The sequence below is a fragment of the Lissotriton helveticus genome, chromosome 6, assembly GCF_964261635.1.
Source record: "Lissotriton helveticus chromosome 6, aLisHel1.1, whole genome shotgun sequence".
NCBI classification, from domain to species: Eukaryota; Metazoa; Chordata; class Amphibia; order Caudata; family Salamandridae; genus Lissotriton; species Lissotriton helveticus.
The window spans coordinates 418,977,440-418,997,150 of NC_136067.1; the positions used below are offsets into that span (position 1 = coordinate 418,977,440).

General features: G+C 38.1%; 1 protein-coding gene across 11 annotated transcripts in view; it reads right to left on the reverse strand.

The window, feature by feature from the left end:
• Positions 1-19,711, reverse strand: part of DCDC2C (doublecortin domain containing 2C) — a 5,988,712-nt gene that overhangs the window by 1,635,636 nt on the left and 4,333,365 nt on the right. For 10 of the 11 annotated variants that reach the window (XM_078647857.1, XM_078647853.1, XM_078647855.1 and 7 more), the window contains one exon: positions 246-431. In XM_078647857.1, coding sequence (XP_078503983.1) covers positions 246-431 — 186 coding nt within the window. Of the gene's footprint in view, positions 1-245; positions 432-3,080; positions 3,267-19,711 lie in introns of all 11 variants that reach the window. The other variant, XM_078647851.1, reaches the window with a different exon arrangement.

Below are 19,711 nucleotides of genomic sequence, written 5' to 3' on the forward strand. Positions count from 1 at the left end.
GCTACAGTCGAACGATGGGCTGCTGATGGTTCTGAAGTACATATTTACTTAGCACAGAAACCTTTTTGCCTCACCTTGATGAGGACGATATTTAGAAACTTAATTTATTGGAAATATGTCCTCATTTTCTAGAGAACCTTCATTAACCTCTATATAAAAATCAGGAGAGAAATAGTTGATGCGCAATGTGATGCACTGTTTCTTTTACAACCCTGGACTCATGTCATATTTAATAATAGATGTACCTGTGCTTTTCCGGTCTGTTTCTCAACGTCTGTTTTGGTAATACCTTGTAGGTATGTCATACTGTAGTCCCTCTGTTGTGCCAAAGGTGTGTCTGTATTACAGATCTCATCATATGTGGGTGTTACATAAGGCCCCTTTTGAACATTTCTGACTGAGCTTTCTACGTGACTGGCTCTGGTATGAACCTGGAAAAATACAATAAAAACATTACCATATCCACATTGAAATCCGTGATCATCCATTACATTAAATGAATAATTGTCATTACATTATTGTTAAACATATGCTAAGGACCTAAATAAAGAGAACGAATGCCCTTAGAATACTTTGGATATAAAACAGTGCATTCCAAGACAGTTTTATAGGAAACAAAAAAATTAAACTATGTTCTAGAGTAGAGCCGATGTTGATATGTGCTCTGTCTGAGCTTCCAGAAATTCAAAGCAATAGAGCTCCTAAAATTAGACAGGTTTCTTGGATGAATCCCAAGTTTACCATTGGTAGCTTGACACAAGAAGCAAGCACTTCCTCAGAGAAATTTCCATGTGGTGCATTAACAGAAAAGCCAAAACAACATTGGATTTAAGAAATTAATAAGTTAACATTCTAAGATCAACTAATTGTGGAAGAGTATAACTAAATAACTAAACATAATCAAATGATTGAAATAGGATGTACGGATAGAGAGTTATAAAATATTAAAGAATCAATTACAATTTCTCCTGTGAGTCTGTTGGGACCAGAAACTGAGCTATTGCCAAATAGGAATTATTGGATCTGTGGGGACACTGCAAATCCATTCTATTCCATCATTCACTCAAAAAATGTTGCTGTGTTGTGCAGCTAGAACATCCAAACAAAATTTCATGAAGGGGGCTGTGAAGCTTCCATAATGAACTACTACTGAAAACCAAAGACACAATATTAATTGATAAGTGCTGTTAACTTGGAGTTATGCATCCCCAAAGGTTGCTAAGCAATTCAGTGAGGCTAGAAGGATTGTAGTTTGTCTCAATCAACAATTTTTATTTTGCATGCAGAAGGTTCACCAAATGTTAAAAATGTTCTGCTAGGCAAGTGTGGAAGCTGTAGCCAAGCACAGCTTTGTGAGGTCAGACAATTTCTTTTTTCAATCCTGCAATATTCTTGATATTAACTCTCAAAAGCTCAGAGTGGAATAGTCGTGGAAAATGGACAACAGAGGTTGCATTTTTTACAAGTATGATTTGCATTTTGTTCGCTTTCTCCAAAAGTGAAAATGTGTACCTCCCACCTTTTTCAAACGTTGGTATTTCTTCTTCCATGTATCATGATCTGTGGTCCATGCTTACTTGTGTATGCCGTGCAGTCACAGAGATGCTCACCTCGAACGTCAATGTTGCTTGACTCTTCTGAGGCTGAGATCATCCAGTGTGAAGGTTCTGCCGCAACCGTGGCACTATTTGAAACACTAAAGTGGTTTCAGGACTTAAGGTGCCACAGGAGTCTCTCAAAACTTGCTGTTGTGGCAGTCATCTTAAATTCACCATATAAAGTGTTCTCATGGTTTGGAGCATTCCTTGCTAGGCAACTGTGATATTTTTTTTTGCAGTTGGAATATTCATGCTAGGAGTTTGGAATTTTTTGAACTTTCATTGAAAGTTGCCAATGGCCTTGGTCTCTGAGCAGTATTCCAAGTAAATATTAATGACCAAGATTTCAGACTCTGATTTGTACTTTGTATAGGAGGAGTCCTTGAAAGAATTATCAAACCCAAAAGACTAGTATCATCTTTTCCAGGACTAAAAATAAAGTCTATTGCACGTGTACCCAGGAAGAGCTAGTGAAGCGTCTATACTGTATAGACTTTAGTTATAAACTTGAATCACATATGTATAACCATATTGCCAGTAGAGGGAAAGTGAATATATATTGCAGGAAGTGCAAGTGTTCTGTTATTTTTGAGTATTTCCTTGATGAGGATTAGAGGTTTCCATGGAAATGAGGGATATCAAGATGTGCCACACTTTTGGCATAAGTACAGAATGTTCCCACTCTATTAGTTCATTAGAACACTGATGAAGCTACAGTCGAACGATGGGCTGCTGATGGTTCTGAAGTACATATTTACATAGCACAGAAACCTTTTTGCCTCACCTTGATGAGGATGATATTTAGGAACTTAGGGGCATATTACCAAGCAATAGCGATAATTTTCGCTATTGCTTGGTTAGAGACAAAAATGTATCGCCTACCTGCGGCGATTTTTATCGCAGATAAAGCTTGGTATTACCAGCTGCAATGCATGAATATCGCTGAAAAGTCCGCGATATTCAGGCATTACCGAGCTAATGCTCTTAGCCATGTTATCCACCTCCCATTGGATAACATGGCTAAGAACTGCTCAGGGCAGGTGTTAGCTTTTGGAGATATTCGCGCTTAGCGCGAATATCTCCAAAGGTTGGTAATAGGAGATAGCGATGTTAGCAACTGTTTCCAGTCGCTAACATCTTGGCACGCCCACTTTGCATGTCATTAGTGATAAATTTCTCTGACATGCAAAGTGGGGCCCAAGATGGTCGCTATCTCCTACTAGCTGTCGCTAACTGGTGTTAGCGACAGCTAGGTAATAGGGAGATAATTTTATCTCCGCTTTCTTGGCTTTTAAAGCCAAAAAAGCGTAGATAAACCCCCTTGATAATATGCCCCTTAATTTATTGGAAATATGTCCTCATTTTCTAGAGAACCTTCATTAACCTCTATATAAAAATCAGGAGAGAAATAGTTGATGCGCAATGTGATGTACTGTTTCTTTTACAACCCTGGACTCATGCTATATTTAATAATAGATGTACCGGTGCTTTTCCGGTCTGTTCATCAACGTCTGGTTTGGTAATACCTTGTAGGTATGTCATACTGTAGTCCCTCTGTTGTGCCAAAGGTGTGTCTGTATTACACATCTCATCATATGTGGGTGTTACATAAGGCCCCTTTTGAACATTTCTGACTGAGCTTTCTACATGACTAGCTCTGGTGTGAACCTGGAAAAATACAATAAAAACATTACCATATCCACATTGAAATCCGTGATCATCCATCACATTAAATGAATAATTGTCATTACATTATTCTTAGACATATGCTAAGGACCTAAATTAAGAGAACGAATGCCCCTAGAATAATTTGAATATAAAACAGTGCATTCCAAGACAGTGTTTAGGAAACAAAATAGTTAAACTATGTTCTAGAGTGGAGCCGATGTTGATATGTGCTCTGTCTGAGCTTCCAGAAATTCAAAGCAATAGAGCTCCTAAATTAGACAGGTTTCTTGGATAAATCCCAAGTTTACCATTAGTAGCTTGACACTAGAAGCAAGCACTTCCTCAGAGAAATTTGCATGTGGTGCATTAACAGAAAAGCCACTATTTGAAACACCAAAGTGGTTTCAGGACTCAAGGTGCCACAGGAGTGTCTCGAAACTTGCAGTTGTGGCAGTCATCTTAAATCCACCATATATAGGTTCTCATGGTTTGGAGCATTCCTTGCTAGGCAAGTGTGATATTATTTTTTGCAGTTGGAATATTCATGCTAGGAGTTTGGAATTCTTTGAACTTTCATTGAGAGTTACCAATGGCCTTGGTCTCTGAGAAATATTCCGGGTAAATATTAGTGACCAAGATTTCAGACTCTGGTTTTTACTTTGTATAGGACGAGTCCTTGAAAGAATTATCAAACCCAAAACACTAGTGTCATCTTTTCCAGGACTAAAAATAAAGTCTATTGCACGTGTACCCAGGAAGAGCTAGTGAAGCGTCTATACTGTATAGACTTTAGTTATACACTTGAATCACATATGTATAACCGTATTGCCAGTAGAGGGAAAGTGAATATATATTGCAGGAAGTGAAATATTCTTTAATTTTTGAGAATTTCCTTGATGAGGAATAGAGGTTACAATGGAAATCCAGGAAATCAAGTTGGCAGATTTTACTGAATTTCCTAACCAGTATTTTATCTCTGTATTTGGGGGTGAGGGTTCAATCGAGATTTGAGTGGGAAAAAGGAATGAACTAGAAGGTGATATGATCAGTCATCTTCCTTTGGTGTGGACTGTAGTAGGTCGAGAGTTCTGTCTTTGACTTGATTTGATTCACATAAGAGTTGTGTTAGGCTGAAAAGCTTTGGAAAGTTTACTATATTGTGGAAGAATTTGAATCAAGGGTTACTCCAGGCAATAAAGGACATGCCCATGTATATATTGCTAGGTGACAGCGTTTGACTAAGGGATATGTATTCAGTTACAAGTTTAATACAAGTTTTTGGAAAACTCCCAGGGCAAAGATTAAAGATGGAGGGGCCCACTGGCCCCCCCTCGTAGAGCCATATATGGCTTTGGGGACTACCACCCAAATGAGCCAGCTCCTGCTATGTCCCGGTTTGCCAACGCCAGAGACATATCTGCTTGCTCTGGCTTGGCGAGAGCTTTAACCACTCTCGCCAATCCATAGCAAACACTCCACTTCCACAAAGTGATAGCAGTGAAATTCTCTTGCTGGCTGGAAGCAGAGCCTTCATCTGTTTCCCTGCCTGCTATCATGCGAGCAGGGAAACAGATGAATTGCTTTCACATACAGGGAGCTGCATATTTAGCAGCTCTCTGTGTATTAAAGCAATGGCAGCTTCCACAGGAGGCATGGATCTGGCTGGGACAGCAGGGGCATTGAGGCTACTCTGTGGTCCTGTGAAGAGTCTAAAGATGCAAAATAAAGGTCAGAATGGAGTAGAAAGAAGCAGAATAAAGGTCAGAAAGATGGCAGATAAAGGTAAAAAATGAGCCTCAATTGGCAAAATACAGGTGAGAAAGAAGCAGATAGATGCAGATAAAAGGTCAGAAAAAAGCAGAAAGAGGGAGAATAAAGATCAGCAATGAGCTTAAAGAGGCTAAATAAAGGTCAGAAATGAGCAGCAAGAGGCACAACAGATGTCAGAAGCAAGCAGAAAGAGGCACATAATAGACATCAGAAACTTGCAGCAAGGGGCAGAATAAAGGTCAGAAACAAGCAGAAAAAAGGAGAATAAAGGTCAGAAATGAGCAGCAAGAAGAAAAACAGAGGTCTGATTGAAGCAGAAAGAGACAGAATACAGGTTGGAAACGAGCAGTAAAGGCGGAATGAAGGTCAGAAACAAGCAGCAACAGCCAGAATGGAGGTCACAAACATGCAGAAAAAGGAGAAATAAAGGTCAGAAATGAGCAGCAAGAGGTCAGAAATGACCAGAAAGAATCAGAATGAAGGTCAGAAACCAGCAGAAAGAAGCAAAATAAAGGTTAGAAATAAGCAGAAAGAGGCAAAATAAAGGTGAGAAACAAACTTGCTGAGAATTGCTGAGATATCGTTGGAGGTCCTGCCCCCTTTCTCAACCACTCTGCACAGGGGCCTCCTGGTGTACTATTGGTTGAGGGATGAACTACCCTTGGCTGCAGAGGCTCATTGGGGGCCAAGAACCTCTATTGTTGCGATAACTAAGTCCCACACAGCTGGATTGCTGAGATGTCGTTGGATGCCCCCCACCTTTCTGAAACACTCTGCACAAGGGCCTCCTTGCATACTATTGGCTAGGGGATAAACTCCCCATGGTTCCTGAGGGTCAATGGGGGCCAAGAACATATTTTTTTGTGACAACTAAGTCCCCTTAAAGCCAGATTGCTGAAACGTTGTAGGAGGCCCTCTCCTTTTCTCAACCACTCTCGACAGGGGCCTCCTGGCATACTACTGGTTAGGGAATGAAACCGCCTTGGCTGTTGAGGGTCATTGGGGGCCAAGAACCCCAAATGTTGCAACAACTAAGTCCCCCATCGCTGGATTGCTAAGGGGTCATTGGAGGCCCGCCTCTTTTGTCAACTAACCCATAAAGGGGCCGCCTGGCACACTTGTAGTGGGGGAAAAACTCCTCGTTGCTGGTGAGGGTTGCCGGCTAAAGGAAAACACCAGTAATTTTTGTCACACTCCCCGCGCATGCAAAATGACGTGATGAGCACGCCAACAGAAAAAATTTGCTTTGCAGAGTTTATCAGTAACTCTGCATTCTTCACAGAACGCTGAGTTGCCTATTCTGCAAACTCCAAAAGCAAATCAGAATTGTTCACCCAAGCCTCGAAAAAATCAAAGGTTACAGGTACATTACATTTAGGAAATAGAATTTAAAAAACCTTAGAACTTCATTGAAAAAATCAATAGATACAGGGAAGTTATACTTAGAACAAAGAATAAGAAAAACCTTGAAATTCATTGAAAAAAACAAAGATTACAGGGATGTTATAGTTAGGCTTAGAATTACCTCATACAAAAAATAAAAAATTTAGCAGTGTTAGTTACCTGAGCTAACTATAACTTAAGCCCCATGCAATGCATTGCTTATGTCCTACCTACCATATTACATCACTCATGACATGGTCAGCGACATCACTAAAGATATCACTGAGAACATCTCCAATTACATAACTGAGGATATCATCCACAGATCCACTCACACACCTACCCACACCCTCATACAGCCTCTCATACACACATTCACACACTCACACAACAACTTACATATCCATTTATTGACCTATATATGTACTCATACAACTACTCACTCTTGTATAGATCCTCTCCCATACCCACTCACTCACTCATACAGTTACTAACACAAACACCCACTCACCCATACAGCTACTCAAACAACCAGTCACTTACCCAAACAGCCACACACTCACCTATACAGCTACTCACATACCCACTTATTCATCCATACAAATACTCACACACCCACTCCCTCACCCATACAGCCTCTCAGCAGAGCCACTCACTCACCCATAAAAGCCGTCACTCACTCACACAACCACTAACATACCTATTCACACATCCATTCAAGAACTCACACATCTGGATATCAACTCCTTTATCCATTCATACAGACACTTACTCTACAATACAGACAGTCACACACCAACTCACTTATCCAAATATCTACCCACTCACCTAAATAGTCACTTGTACAGTCAACCACTCACTCATACAGAAATTCAGACACCCACTCACTCACTCATACAGTCATTTATACACTCACCCATACAGCCACTCAAACAGCCACTCACTCACCCATACAGCCACTCACACACCCATTCACTCAATAATACAGTCACTGAAACAGCCACTCACTCACTCACCCACACAGCTACGGACAGACCTACTGATACACTCATACAGCTACTAACATACCAACTTGCACTCCCATACAGGCAGTCAGACACCCACTCAAACACAAATACACACAGTGACACACCCACTCACATAATATATTTCAGGAACAGTATCACTCATTATTAGTACAGAAAGTGTACTATTTTGACTTTTGTAGTACCTTGGTATCTATGTTTAACATTCATAAAGGTTTATAAAGAACTCACACTTATTGGATGATGACATCCATGATTTCATCAGTGATGTCATTTGAGACATCATCAGTGATGTCACTGACCATGTCATGAGTGATGTAATATGTGACGTCATCAGCAGTGCATTGCACGCGCAAGTTATAGTGAGTCCAACTAACTATAACGTGGGAATTTCAATGGGTTTATGCAAGTAAAACTTCCAGCTAACTATAACTGGTGTGAAACCTATGGTTTTTTCAGTGAATTTAATAGGTTTTTTAAATGCTAATTCCTAACTATAACTGGTGTGAAACCTATGGTTTTTTCAGTGAATTTCAATGTTTTTTTAATAGCAAATCTCTATAGGTATGAAAAGTAATATTTTTTTTAACGAATTTTATATTGTATAATTATGCAATCGTTTTTTATTTATTTTTTATTTTTGCCCGGAGCGCTCCTGGGGCGCGTACCGGTGAACGCATGGGTAAGCGCAATGTTACGGTGCGCTCCGGGGCGCGTAGAGGTGAGCGTCCCGTTAGCGCTATTGCCGCGAACGAAAACAACATTGTGACGTATCGCGTAGCCGCGTGATGCGTCATATCATGCACTGCGTAAGTGCACCTGGAAGCACGCGAGCACATACGATCGCGCAACGTCCCTACGCCCTCCGGAGACTACGGGCGCGCCCCGGGGCGTGTAGCGTAAGCGCGTCGGGTCATGTGATCTGAAAATAACACCTTTCATTGGTGCAGATCAGTTTTGGTTTCCAAATGATGAAAGCCTGGATCATGTGACTTGAAAACAACACTTTTTATTGGTCCAGAACAGTTTTGTTTTCCAAATGATGAAAGCCCCCACCTTTTTTCCTTATTCTGACTTTGTCCTTTGACTGAGGAAGACCTGTTTGGAGATCTGTCTCTAATCTTTTCTACTTTAAAATGGCTACAGTAGCAGCAGCAGCTGGGGCATCTGCACCACCACCACCACCACCAAGAGGACCACCACAACATCACATTGGTGGTCAGGAAGAAGAAGAGGAGGAGGAGGATGAGGAGGGCACAGGGAGATTCCTCCCAGAAGACAATACCCCATATAGGCCAAAGGAGCACATAGTATGGGAGTTTTTTTTCTATTCCAGAGGGCAAAAAGAAAGTCAATGCACCAAAGGTGACTTGCCTAATCTGTGGCATGGAACTTTCAAGGGGGAACCCTAATAGAAAATATTCATTTGGTAATTATACCATGATTCGACATATGGAGCGGAAGCATCCCAACAATTATGCTAGGGCAGAGGTCCGAGAAATGGTCAGAAACCCTTCTCGTTCTTCACCAAGCACCTCCCAAAGAAAGCAACCCACTCCATCAGATCCAGAGGCAAAAGAGACAATGTCTGTAATTCAACCCAAGTTTGCAAATTTTAAAATCGTATGCATATTTTGTGGGAAGACACTTTGCTACGGTGAGCAAAGTCTAAAACTTATCCTCTGTGCTAGTGATAACCACAAGTGCCCGAAAAACAGCAAATTTTTTCCTGATTTTTTTTTGCTCCAGTTGAGCCATTTACAATTCCCTGTTTTTTGTTTCTCCCCATAAAAAATAAAAAAAATATATAAAACTGTTCAGAAAAGCCAAAAAAAGTAAAACATGTTCAAAAAAACAATAAAAAAATATAAAACAACAAAAAGAATAAAAAAAAGTTCTTTTTAGAACTACCTTTAATTTATAAAAATAGACCTATATTTTTAAAGAATCTCTGTCAATCTTTTTTCCTTAGGGTACGCGCACCGGGGCGCGCACCCGAAAAAAAGAAAAAAGAAATTAATGAAGGAGTTAGCATGAGGGAAGAACACAGAGAGAGTAATGTTAAGAGAAAGAGAGCTAGAGGGAGCAACACAGAGGGATTGTTTATTACATAGTAAAAAACAGAGAAGGTGTAATAGGGTGAAAGTGGGAAAAGTAAAATGAATAAGGGAGCGAAAGAAGGGAAGAGAGAGGAAGAAGACTAAAGTAGACGTAGTGGGAGAATGTGAGTGGGTGTTAAATGAAAAACAAAGGACAGTAAAAAATGGGGAATGAAGGGTAGTGACGGAACCGGGATAAATGAAAAACGGCGAGTGAGGGTGAGAAAAGAGCAGTGAGTGTAAGTAAAGATGGGTGAAAGAGGGTGAAAAAATTGAATTAGGATAAGACATGGGGAGTGACAGAGAGAAAGGACAGAGAGAGTAAAGGAAACAGTGCCTGAAAGGGTCTGAGTGAATTAGCAAAGAAAGGTAAGTAAGGCACTGTGGGTGACTTATAGGGAGTCAGTGGGTGTAGGTGGGGGTGTGGGTGTGTAAGGTGTGTCTGTAGGTGTGGGTGTGTGGAGTGTTTCGGTGTGGGTGGAGGTGTGGGTGTGTGAGATATGTGTGAGGGGTGTGTGGGTGTGGGGGGTTTGTGTGTGGGATGTGTGTGTGTGTGTGGAATGTGTGTGTGTGTGTGTGTGTGTGAGGAGTGTGTGTGGGGGTGTGGGGGTGTGTAAGGTGTGTGTGCAGTGTGTGTGTGGGGTGTATGTCTGAGGTGTGTGTATGTGTTGGGAGGGGGATGAGGTGTGTGTGTAGAAATGAAGTAAATAATTAAGAAAAAGAGAATGAGTGAGGAAGCAAAGGAAGGGAACAGAGGGTAGGTGAAGTGAAGAATGGGGACTGAAAAAAGTTAAATATGAGAGGGGAAATAGGGAAAGGGGAGTAAACATGGAGAATAAGAATAAGTGAGGGAAGCAGAGTAAAGAAACAGGAGTGAGGTTGGTTGAGAAAATATTAGTGAGGTTAAAGCAAAGGGTGATGACAAACTACATTTTTTTACTCACACTTACCATATAATAAATGTAACTTTAATTACATTTATTTACTACACTTTGTATCTGTGAAAGAGAGAAGAAAAAATAAGTTATAATTAATAAAATATGTATTTTAAATTAAAAGATACAAATGAAGAGGTTAAAAAGCATAACAGTGTATTTAGAAATAAAATAGGAGTGAAGGACATAGAAAGGGAAATAAAGTAAGGTAGAAGGACAAAAAGAGAGAAAAAGAAATAGAAGGAGAGCAAATTAGTAAGAGTAAGGCATATAGATTCACTGACAGAGAGGAAGAGAAGAACAGAGAAATGAACTGAAGGTAAGAAAGATAATAAAACAATGTGAGTTACCAAACTAAATCAGGAAACAGTAGTAAGTAAAAAGATAACGACTGAGACGGAAAAGAGTCTAATTAAAGATGCATTCAGAAGAATGAGGAATGGAAGATAACTGAGAGTAAGTGAAGAACAGTTATAGAGTGAAGGGATGAAGGGAGAGAGGATAATATACAAGGATTGAGAGAAAAGGAGTGAGGAATTTAGTAGACAGACAGACTAAGATAAAAACTGAGTTAAGTGGAGTACAATGAGTGAGCAAAGGAAATGAGTAAGGGAGCAAAAAAGAAAGAGAGGAGAAGAGGACTAAAACAGTGGTACTGACAGAAAATGATTCGGTGATGAAAGTAAAGAGAAGGACACTGAAAGACAGGAAATGAGGGATAGTAATGGAACCAGAGTAAAAGAAATGGGATGAAGAACGATGAGAGAGGAGCAGTGAAGTTGTTGCAAAAGAAATGATAAAAGGTAGATAAACACAAGTGAACATAACACAAGGAGAGTGAGGCACTGAGGACATAGAGGTAGTGAACGAAAAATAGAGAGAAGAGGTCAAAAGAAAGGAGCAAATAAAGATAAGCGAGGGAGAGTGGGTGATTTATAGTGATAGAGTGCGACAATACTGCTGAGTGAGTAAAGAGGAATTACTAAAAGAGCAAAGATGGAAAATACTGAAAAAGGAAGTAAAGCAGAGAGACTGAAAGCTGAAAAGTTATGCAAGGGGGAGAGGGGATGCAGACAGTTAAAATGAGACTGAGGGGTTGTGAAAGAAGTGGAGTAAAGGAACTGGGGTGAGAGAGAGTGAGAGAAAGACATTATAAGTGAGTAAAAGGAGCTGAAAGAGGATGGAAAAAGGAAAGTGAGTGTCAGACAATGGTAATACAATTTAAATTACACAATACAAAGTATAGAATAACTTGTACAACATGTTACATAGTTTATTTTTGCTGTTCTCAGAATATATTGAATTTCACTTAAAAAAGTGAATTCAAATTACTCATCATATGACAGCGTGAAAGAAAATCCACAATCTAAAAGATTGTGTTTTCAAAAAAAACTTAGATACTGACAAATGACAAATGTACACTAATCTTTGATTCACTTACTTTTCCTTTAGGCCAAATAGTATATCATGAAGGTCCTTTTCTCGTTGGAAAGTTCTCTGCTGTTCACTAAAAAATCAATTTTATTGACTTTCTAGAAGAAAAGCTCCAAGAACATCTGAAATATTTTCATTATTTTCATATACTCCTTTTTTCAGTCATATCTCTTTACTCATTCCTTTACTTTTCCTTTAGGCCAAATAGTGTCAGATGTATGAGTATATTTTCAAATTAATTATAAGAAACTCTGAAATTACAGTTTTTCCGACGTTCTGAAAGAAAGGTTCATACAACATATTCACAATATTTAAATATAAGTAAAACCATCTCTGAGTCACTCATGTTCATCATTTTGTATAATACTGATATCACTTACTATGAGATCCACTTACAGTACCTATATGACAAGTCAATTTTTTATATTATCTTGATCACTTTTACTCAGAATATAATTTTAAACAGCAAACTAACCTTTATTAACTGCTCCCGTCTTCATAGGCCAATTACCTTTACTTAAATTTTGGTTCTAAAAACACTAGGTATGAATTTTTTAAGTCAAAAGGCAAACGTTGTTTGAAAGTCAAATGAGTGTCATTACACTGGGTTCAACCTTTACAAATTTTTAAATAGCATGTGTAATGCCCTGATGTTGTTGAAGGACTGTCATGATAAATAATAGCTAAAGTTGCAAAGGTTCCACAACATTTTTAATAGAAGTTGACAATTTACTTCCATCAGGTCTACATCGTTGGAACATTAAAATCACATATTTACCATCAGTTTGTAAAAATAATGTGGACAGCATTGCAGACTTACATTGGGTGCACACCATATTGTGATCAGCTGCTTTAACTAGATTATTAAAAGGCACTGATTTGCAGTCTGGTAAACTCAAATATATAAATCTTTCAGTGTCTATTCTAGTACTACTTGATAAACTACAGTTGTCACAGTCATGCTGCCATTGATAAGAAAGGCTAAAAAGATTTTTTATATCTACACCTTCATCTTCAAAAACATCAAACATATACATTAAAAATTCCTGACAATCCTGCTGAATAATCTGTGAAAATTGATTTTGACCAGAACATATGTCTAGAAGATTTCTAATTTCTGAAACACTTTCTATTTTTGCTCTATCACTGCTACATTTCTCAAACATGAAATTCAATAAACAGCAGAATGTTTGATCCCGATTTTCAACAGTCTGTTCTTGTAAATTTTGAAGAAAAAAACAACATTAACCACTACATTAGCATAGCAGTTGATACCAGAACTGTTTTCAAACTGAAATCCAACAACATCTTCAACAGAATCCTTTTTCTTTCTACTTACAATTACAGTTTCATCTACTTTTTGTCTTTTTGCTACTACCTCACTGCAATTATTCTCATTTCTTCTTTTTCGGCCTACCACACGTTTTTCAAACAGATGATATTGAGGCAAATGTGGAGCATACTCTCTTCTTAACCTATTGTATTCTTTAACACAATATAGATCAGCACAAATCTTTGTTTCATCACACTCAATCAAGTACAATCCTGATAAAGTTCTGACTCGTGATAATGCCACATATGCCATACCCTCTTTAAACACAGAACTTCCAATGTTCAACAAAGCACTATCCACACTTAAACCTTGAGATTTATGAATTGTCACCGCATATGCCAAACAAATAGGAAACTGTTTTCGGCGAACATATAAGTCTTTCACAAGCAAAAATCTAGCTGAACAACGACAAATTTGTTCTATTTCGTCAATGCCATCAAATTTAATTTTTAAAATTTCAATTCCATCTCTATTTTTGTAATTCACAAAACCAACAACATGACCCATTGCTACATTTACCAGACATCTTTCAACATTTAAATACCTTCTCAAAATGATACGACAATTTAAACACACATTCAGAGTCTTTTCAAAACCAGCAGTTTTAGATATAGTCTTCTCTAATGATTCCAATTTTGATTTCAAATTTTCAGACAAAATAATTGTTGCCCCAATATGCTCTATTTTATCTATAGCTTCCAGTTTCACTATCTCTTCATTTTCTAACTTTAACATTTTGTTGTTGAACATGGAACATTCTTTCAGAGTTGGCATCAAACATATGCCAGATTTCTTCTCGTTAATTTTCTTAAAAATATTCTCTGGAAGAATGTTTTCATTTGGGTACAAATTTGAAATTAATTGTCCATGTAAAGCTTCTTTCCCATGCTGACTTACTTTTCCGATTCTTACATCTTGTAGAATATTTTTATAATCTTCATCTTTTGCCTGCCGTATATTTTGGAGTAGTTCTGCATATTTGAAATGTAACCATATATTAACGTTTCCAATGCATCCTAGGCACTTCCTGGTATCTTCATGCGTGACCATTTTAAACACTGGTTGTCCTTTCACTGGAGTCAACTGCAGTAGATCTCCAAAAACAATGATGTGTTTTCCTCCGAATAAGACATCATAGTCTGTTCTAAGAATTTCTTGCATTCTCAAATGCACAAAAGCAAGAATTAGATTTGAGACCATGCTTACTTTATCAATGATAAGAAGTTTCATTTTCTTCAGGACTCTCGAAACTTCGGAACACGCATCTCCAGATAGCTTGTGGTATTGCAATTTGTTATCATGCTCCACTGGCAGCATCAGTAAACGATGTAAAGTAATCCCTTTAACATTATGTGCTGCCTGCCCAGTTGGAGCGGTAACAACACAAGATAGCGGTGATTCAGTCCTTTTCTGCAGATAAGTTGCAATTGCTTTAATCAGAAAACTTTTTCCAGTTCCCACTTCTCCACTCACGTACAGTTGGACAGGCTTAAATGATGTACATAAGCACTCTTTTTTCTCGTGAGTGAATCCATGTTCAATCTGTTCTGTGACTATGTCATATATCTGCTGCTGCTCAAGGTTTAGTTGTTTCACCAAATCTTCTAAGTTAACTACATCATCTTGAGCTTGTTCCATAGCTCTTTCCACCTCATCCATGGCAGTGGCAGCTTCATTTTGGATAATTGGTCCTCCTAGTGGATCCTGACTCAATGAAGCAGAACTCTGACTGTCTTGAGAACTGTCTCTCGCAATCTCTGCAGCAATTGTTGCTTCTTGCTCTATTTCTTCGTTCAACATTTGCAGATAATTTGGAAAAACAGGACATTCTATGGTATCCTTCGTTGCATTAAAAGAGTCTTCGTAAAAGAGTTGCAAAAGAGCCAAATAGTAAAATTCTCTTTTGTCTGGATTTTCACAACTCAATTTTCGATGATTAATCAAATGACCTTTTCTCTGTTTCACTAGACATCCTTCACATCCAATGACAGCATATATTCCATTATTGATATCTTCTCTGATGTTCCTCTTATAAATATATCTTTGTAGAACTTCATAGAGACAATCGTTCTCAAGATAAGGACTTCTATTTGGATAGTATGTATCCAACATGTTTGTCTTCAAAATATCTGTACTTTCTGGTTCTTTCTCCGCCAAATACTCTATTTCCTGTACAGATTTCAAAACTCGGTTTCGTGTTGCAGCAAGACCTAGACTCACCCAAATGATGGTTCTAGATTTGGCATATAGACTTGCTGATGACAATCGATCGGAACATTCATATGCTCCAATTTCTCGATGTGACAACATCTTTAGACTGCAACTGTATAATTTCTTGCTTAGACTCTTTTCATGTGAAATGTCCTCCCACATTTCCTTCAGTTCTGTCTTTTCTTTTTTTGTGATGTAAGACGTCACATATCGAGCCACAGCAATAGAGTTGTCAGCAACGAATTGAATATCCATGTTAGCATTCCACATGGACAAAATCACTGGATTGTAGTCGTTGATGTACTTGGACTCTTCGTTTCTTTTTAAATTGTATGTATTTTTGGGTGATTTCCTCGTCACAGTATGTCGCAGAGAAGACATCAAATTATTTACTCTTCCTTTAGAAATCACTGCTCGTGGAAAACCAAAACGACATTTTGTGTAGAACTTGTCCTTGTTTCTGAATTTTCGACGACAGTAATTTCCACAACGATGGGATTGAAAGCGTAAAACTTGTTGCCTTAAACTGTTTTCTTCAGTAGTTTTTGGAACGGCACATGTTAATTACTCTTCAATGAGGTTCATCGCTGTCTCGTCCGAATCTGTTCAAAATTTAGGTGCATCTTTAATCCACAACAACATATGTATGTGAGGAGCACCTCTCGCTTGGTACTCCTTTCTCCAAAAGAAATCCAAAACCTCTCCAAGGGGAGGATTTTTTTTGTTGGTAATGAAAGACATCATAGCTTCAAATCTATGATTAAAATATCTGCATATATTCACTGGATCCAAAGAACACAGTTCTCCAGGTGTTTTGAATTCTATATTTTGTATATTTGCATTTGCCTCGCGTATAAATTGAAGTAAGTCATCCCATGCATACTCGGCACAGCTAACAGTGAGGAACCATGTAGGAGTTCCTAAGTTTCTTAGCATACATTTCAATTCCCCATGACGACGGTACCAATACTCGTTTGTACCATGCTGACATGCCATGAGATTGATTAGATGAGATTCCAAAATATTATCTTGCAGATTAACTTTCTCCATAAAGTCCCTCGCCGAAACATTTTGGAGATGTGCTCCACTTTTCAGTATATGGTTTACTGCATAAGAAAGCCCAGACAAGTCACTTTCATGCAGTAGATGAAACAAATATGGGATGCATTGACGAAACCTTGGATCTTCAGCATATAATCTTAAAGTCAGGTATTCAGATGCTGGAATTTGAAGTGGTCGATCGTCATCTGTGGAAAACAACGAGCTTCCAAACTTTCTTCCCATACACTAATGGGACTTCCTTTTGCTGATTTCATTTGAAACAAGTCAATTGCATTCCCCATTACTTCTTTGGAATGCAAAGGATGAACAGTATAATGTTCATATATTTCTTCACTTCTATTCACATCAACTTTTTCAATTTGGCCAGCTGAACAATCACTGTCTTCATCTGCAGCTCTTTCCTCTGCTCCAACACATATATGTTTGTAGTACTCATTGTTTTTGACCAAATACAACGTTGCCTTTTTGACTTTCCTAACATCCACTAAATCTTGCCAGATTTTCTTACTCTTTGTTGGAACCCCATTAACTAGAATAACCAAAGGTTCCTCTTCCACTTTCTCTACACCAATTGTATCAATATTTTTCTTGAAATCTAGAGGCAAATAAACAACTCTTCCCTTTAATCCTCTCTGTAAATCTGAAGGAGGCAATTTCCCTATCTTAGGCTCCATGCGAACAATTGCCTGAAAAGGATGGACACATTGAATCAAAATACACTCATATGTATTTAAATCCATCAATTCAGGAGGAATGTCTACCAACTCAAGATTATTATGAACAGCTATAGCAGGCATTCTGTTTTGATTTAATTTATCATAACAATATTTACAAATACGCTGATCAGAACTCAAATCAAAAGAATTCTCCACCCACAAATAAGTTGCAAAATCCTTCCACTCATAATTATTTATCTTTTCACTTTTTACGTATAATTCAACTAATCTAGTTTGATGCTTATAATGAGTTCATCAACAACACACACAAGTAAAATTCGGCCTTTCATGTGATTTCACCTTAAACCTGATAATTTCCTGGTCAAAGTTTTCTGTACTTGAAATCTGTACATTGTCTTCCACATTACCTTGAATTTCTTTGTCAATTTCTACACTGTCCTCTTTTTCACTAAAATAACAAATCTCAATTTCTTCACAAATCTTCTTCACATCTAATTCAGTTCCATGCAAAAGAGCACTGTTTAATTGTTTAAGCTTATGTGCTGGACTTTTTGCATAATACAACCTTCTCACTAATTTCCTCATTTTGTTATGATGCACTGCTAACATCCTAAAATGATGAAAAAGACTCTGACATACTTTTCTTGAAAGACAAGCCAGTGAATGGCCTTGCAAACCTGTCTTTTCTCTCACTCTGCAAGGATCTAAGTCTTGCAACATTTTCATTTTCTGTTTTAGACTTTTCTTACTATATGTACGTAAGAAATTACGAAGGAAATCGATTGATTCCTGTCGCACGCTACAAATTCTACTACACTTCCAAGTGTACACTGGACCCTTAGTACGTCTCCCTAAAACTTCATCAGTTAATACCTCTTCTGCATCTCTAGACACAAGTTTCTCTTTTTCAATCGGACAACCATCTTTCACCTCATATGCTCGACCACTGGTGTCAACTGCATGCACCAAATCATTCTCCTGAAAGTAACTCTCCTCAATAAAAAATGGCTCACAACTTGAACTATGCATCCATTCTCCAGAAATAAACTGTACAAAAATTAGTCCGATTAATTACTCTCTTGCATCTACTCTTTGATTTGAAAACATCAATTGTCTTGTTAAGTGTCCTAATTCTATTGATTATTAAAATAAATAATTTTTTCTTAACTTCAAAAGCCTGATCAACAATCTTCTCTACACTTTTCTTTTTCTTATAAAAAGCAGGTCTCTGTTTACCTTTTTTAATATTTTTTAACAAATTTAAAACCACCCTATTGCGAAACATTCGTTTACGAATGTCCCTAAATTGATTTTGCCTTCTATTCCTATACATATTATTGTCTCCTGCTGCAGTAGTAAAATTTTTTGGGGATCTCTCCTTCCTCTTCAAATTTGCTCTCTCCTTCTCTTTTTCTACATTCTGCCCAACATTTTTTTTTGATCTACATATGTTCCATAAGAAAGACTTAGTTGTCTTACCAGGAGCTTTTTTCCTGTTTTTTGAAGTATTTGTTGTAGGAGACTGCTTTAATTTTGTTGCTGTTTTTGTTTTTTTCCGCTTAACATCTTTTCGTCTCCTTTCCCTTGAGGGCATACTTCCTTACTAATGAAATCTTGATTTTAATCTGTGGTAAACAAAGAAAAAAGTAAACTGATTGTAGACCACTATTACCAAACAACAAAACAATGACAATAAGCAAACCATATAAACACTATAATGCTTATACATATGACCTTATCCCTGTTTTTTAAATATAATTCAAAAAAATATTTCGGGCACATGAATTGGTTTTACATTATTGACAAAGATTAGATAGTATCTGCATGATTAAAAAAATATATTTGCACATTTCACAATCATATCACCTGTGTTTCCTCAGATTAGTAAGCAAATTGTGCGCGTGAGGTAAGGCCTGTCCAGGGGAACATAGGTGGTCAGACCGGTGTCTAAGAGTGCACTGGACTGGACTTTATGAAGCCTATCCCCCACTACACTCTTAGATACAGCCCTCACCTTCTTCCCACTCCTGGACAGACCTCTCTCCCACTACACTCTTCAACACAGGCATCACTTCCTATGCACCCCTGGAAAATCCTCACCTCATCTGCAACCCTGAATAGACCTCAACACATCTGCACCATGAAACAGGTTTCAGTTCATCTACACCATTGGACACGCCTCATCTCATCTGCATCCTGTTACCATCAATTATACTCAATGTATTGAGGTCTGTCCAAGGGACACAGATTAGATAATGCTTGTCTAAGGTTTAGAGGAGGTAAGTCCTCTCCATTGCAATCATGGACAAAGGCCTCAACTCTTTTGCACCCCTGGACATGCCTCACCTCATCTGCACAATCCACTTCCTAATTTGAGGAAACACAGGTGACATGATTATGAAATGTTCAAATACTTTTATGTATTCATGCACACACTATTTATTCCTTCTCAAAAATGTTAAAACCATTAATTTATCCCAAAATTGTTTTTGTAATAAAATTTTAGAAACAGAGCG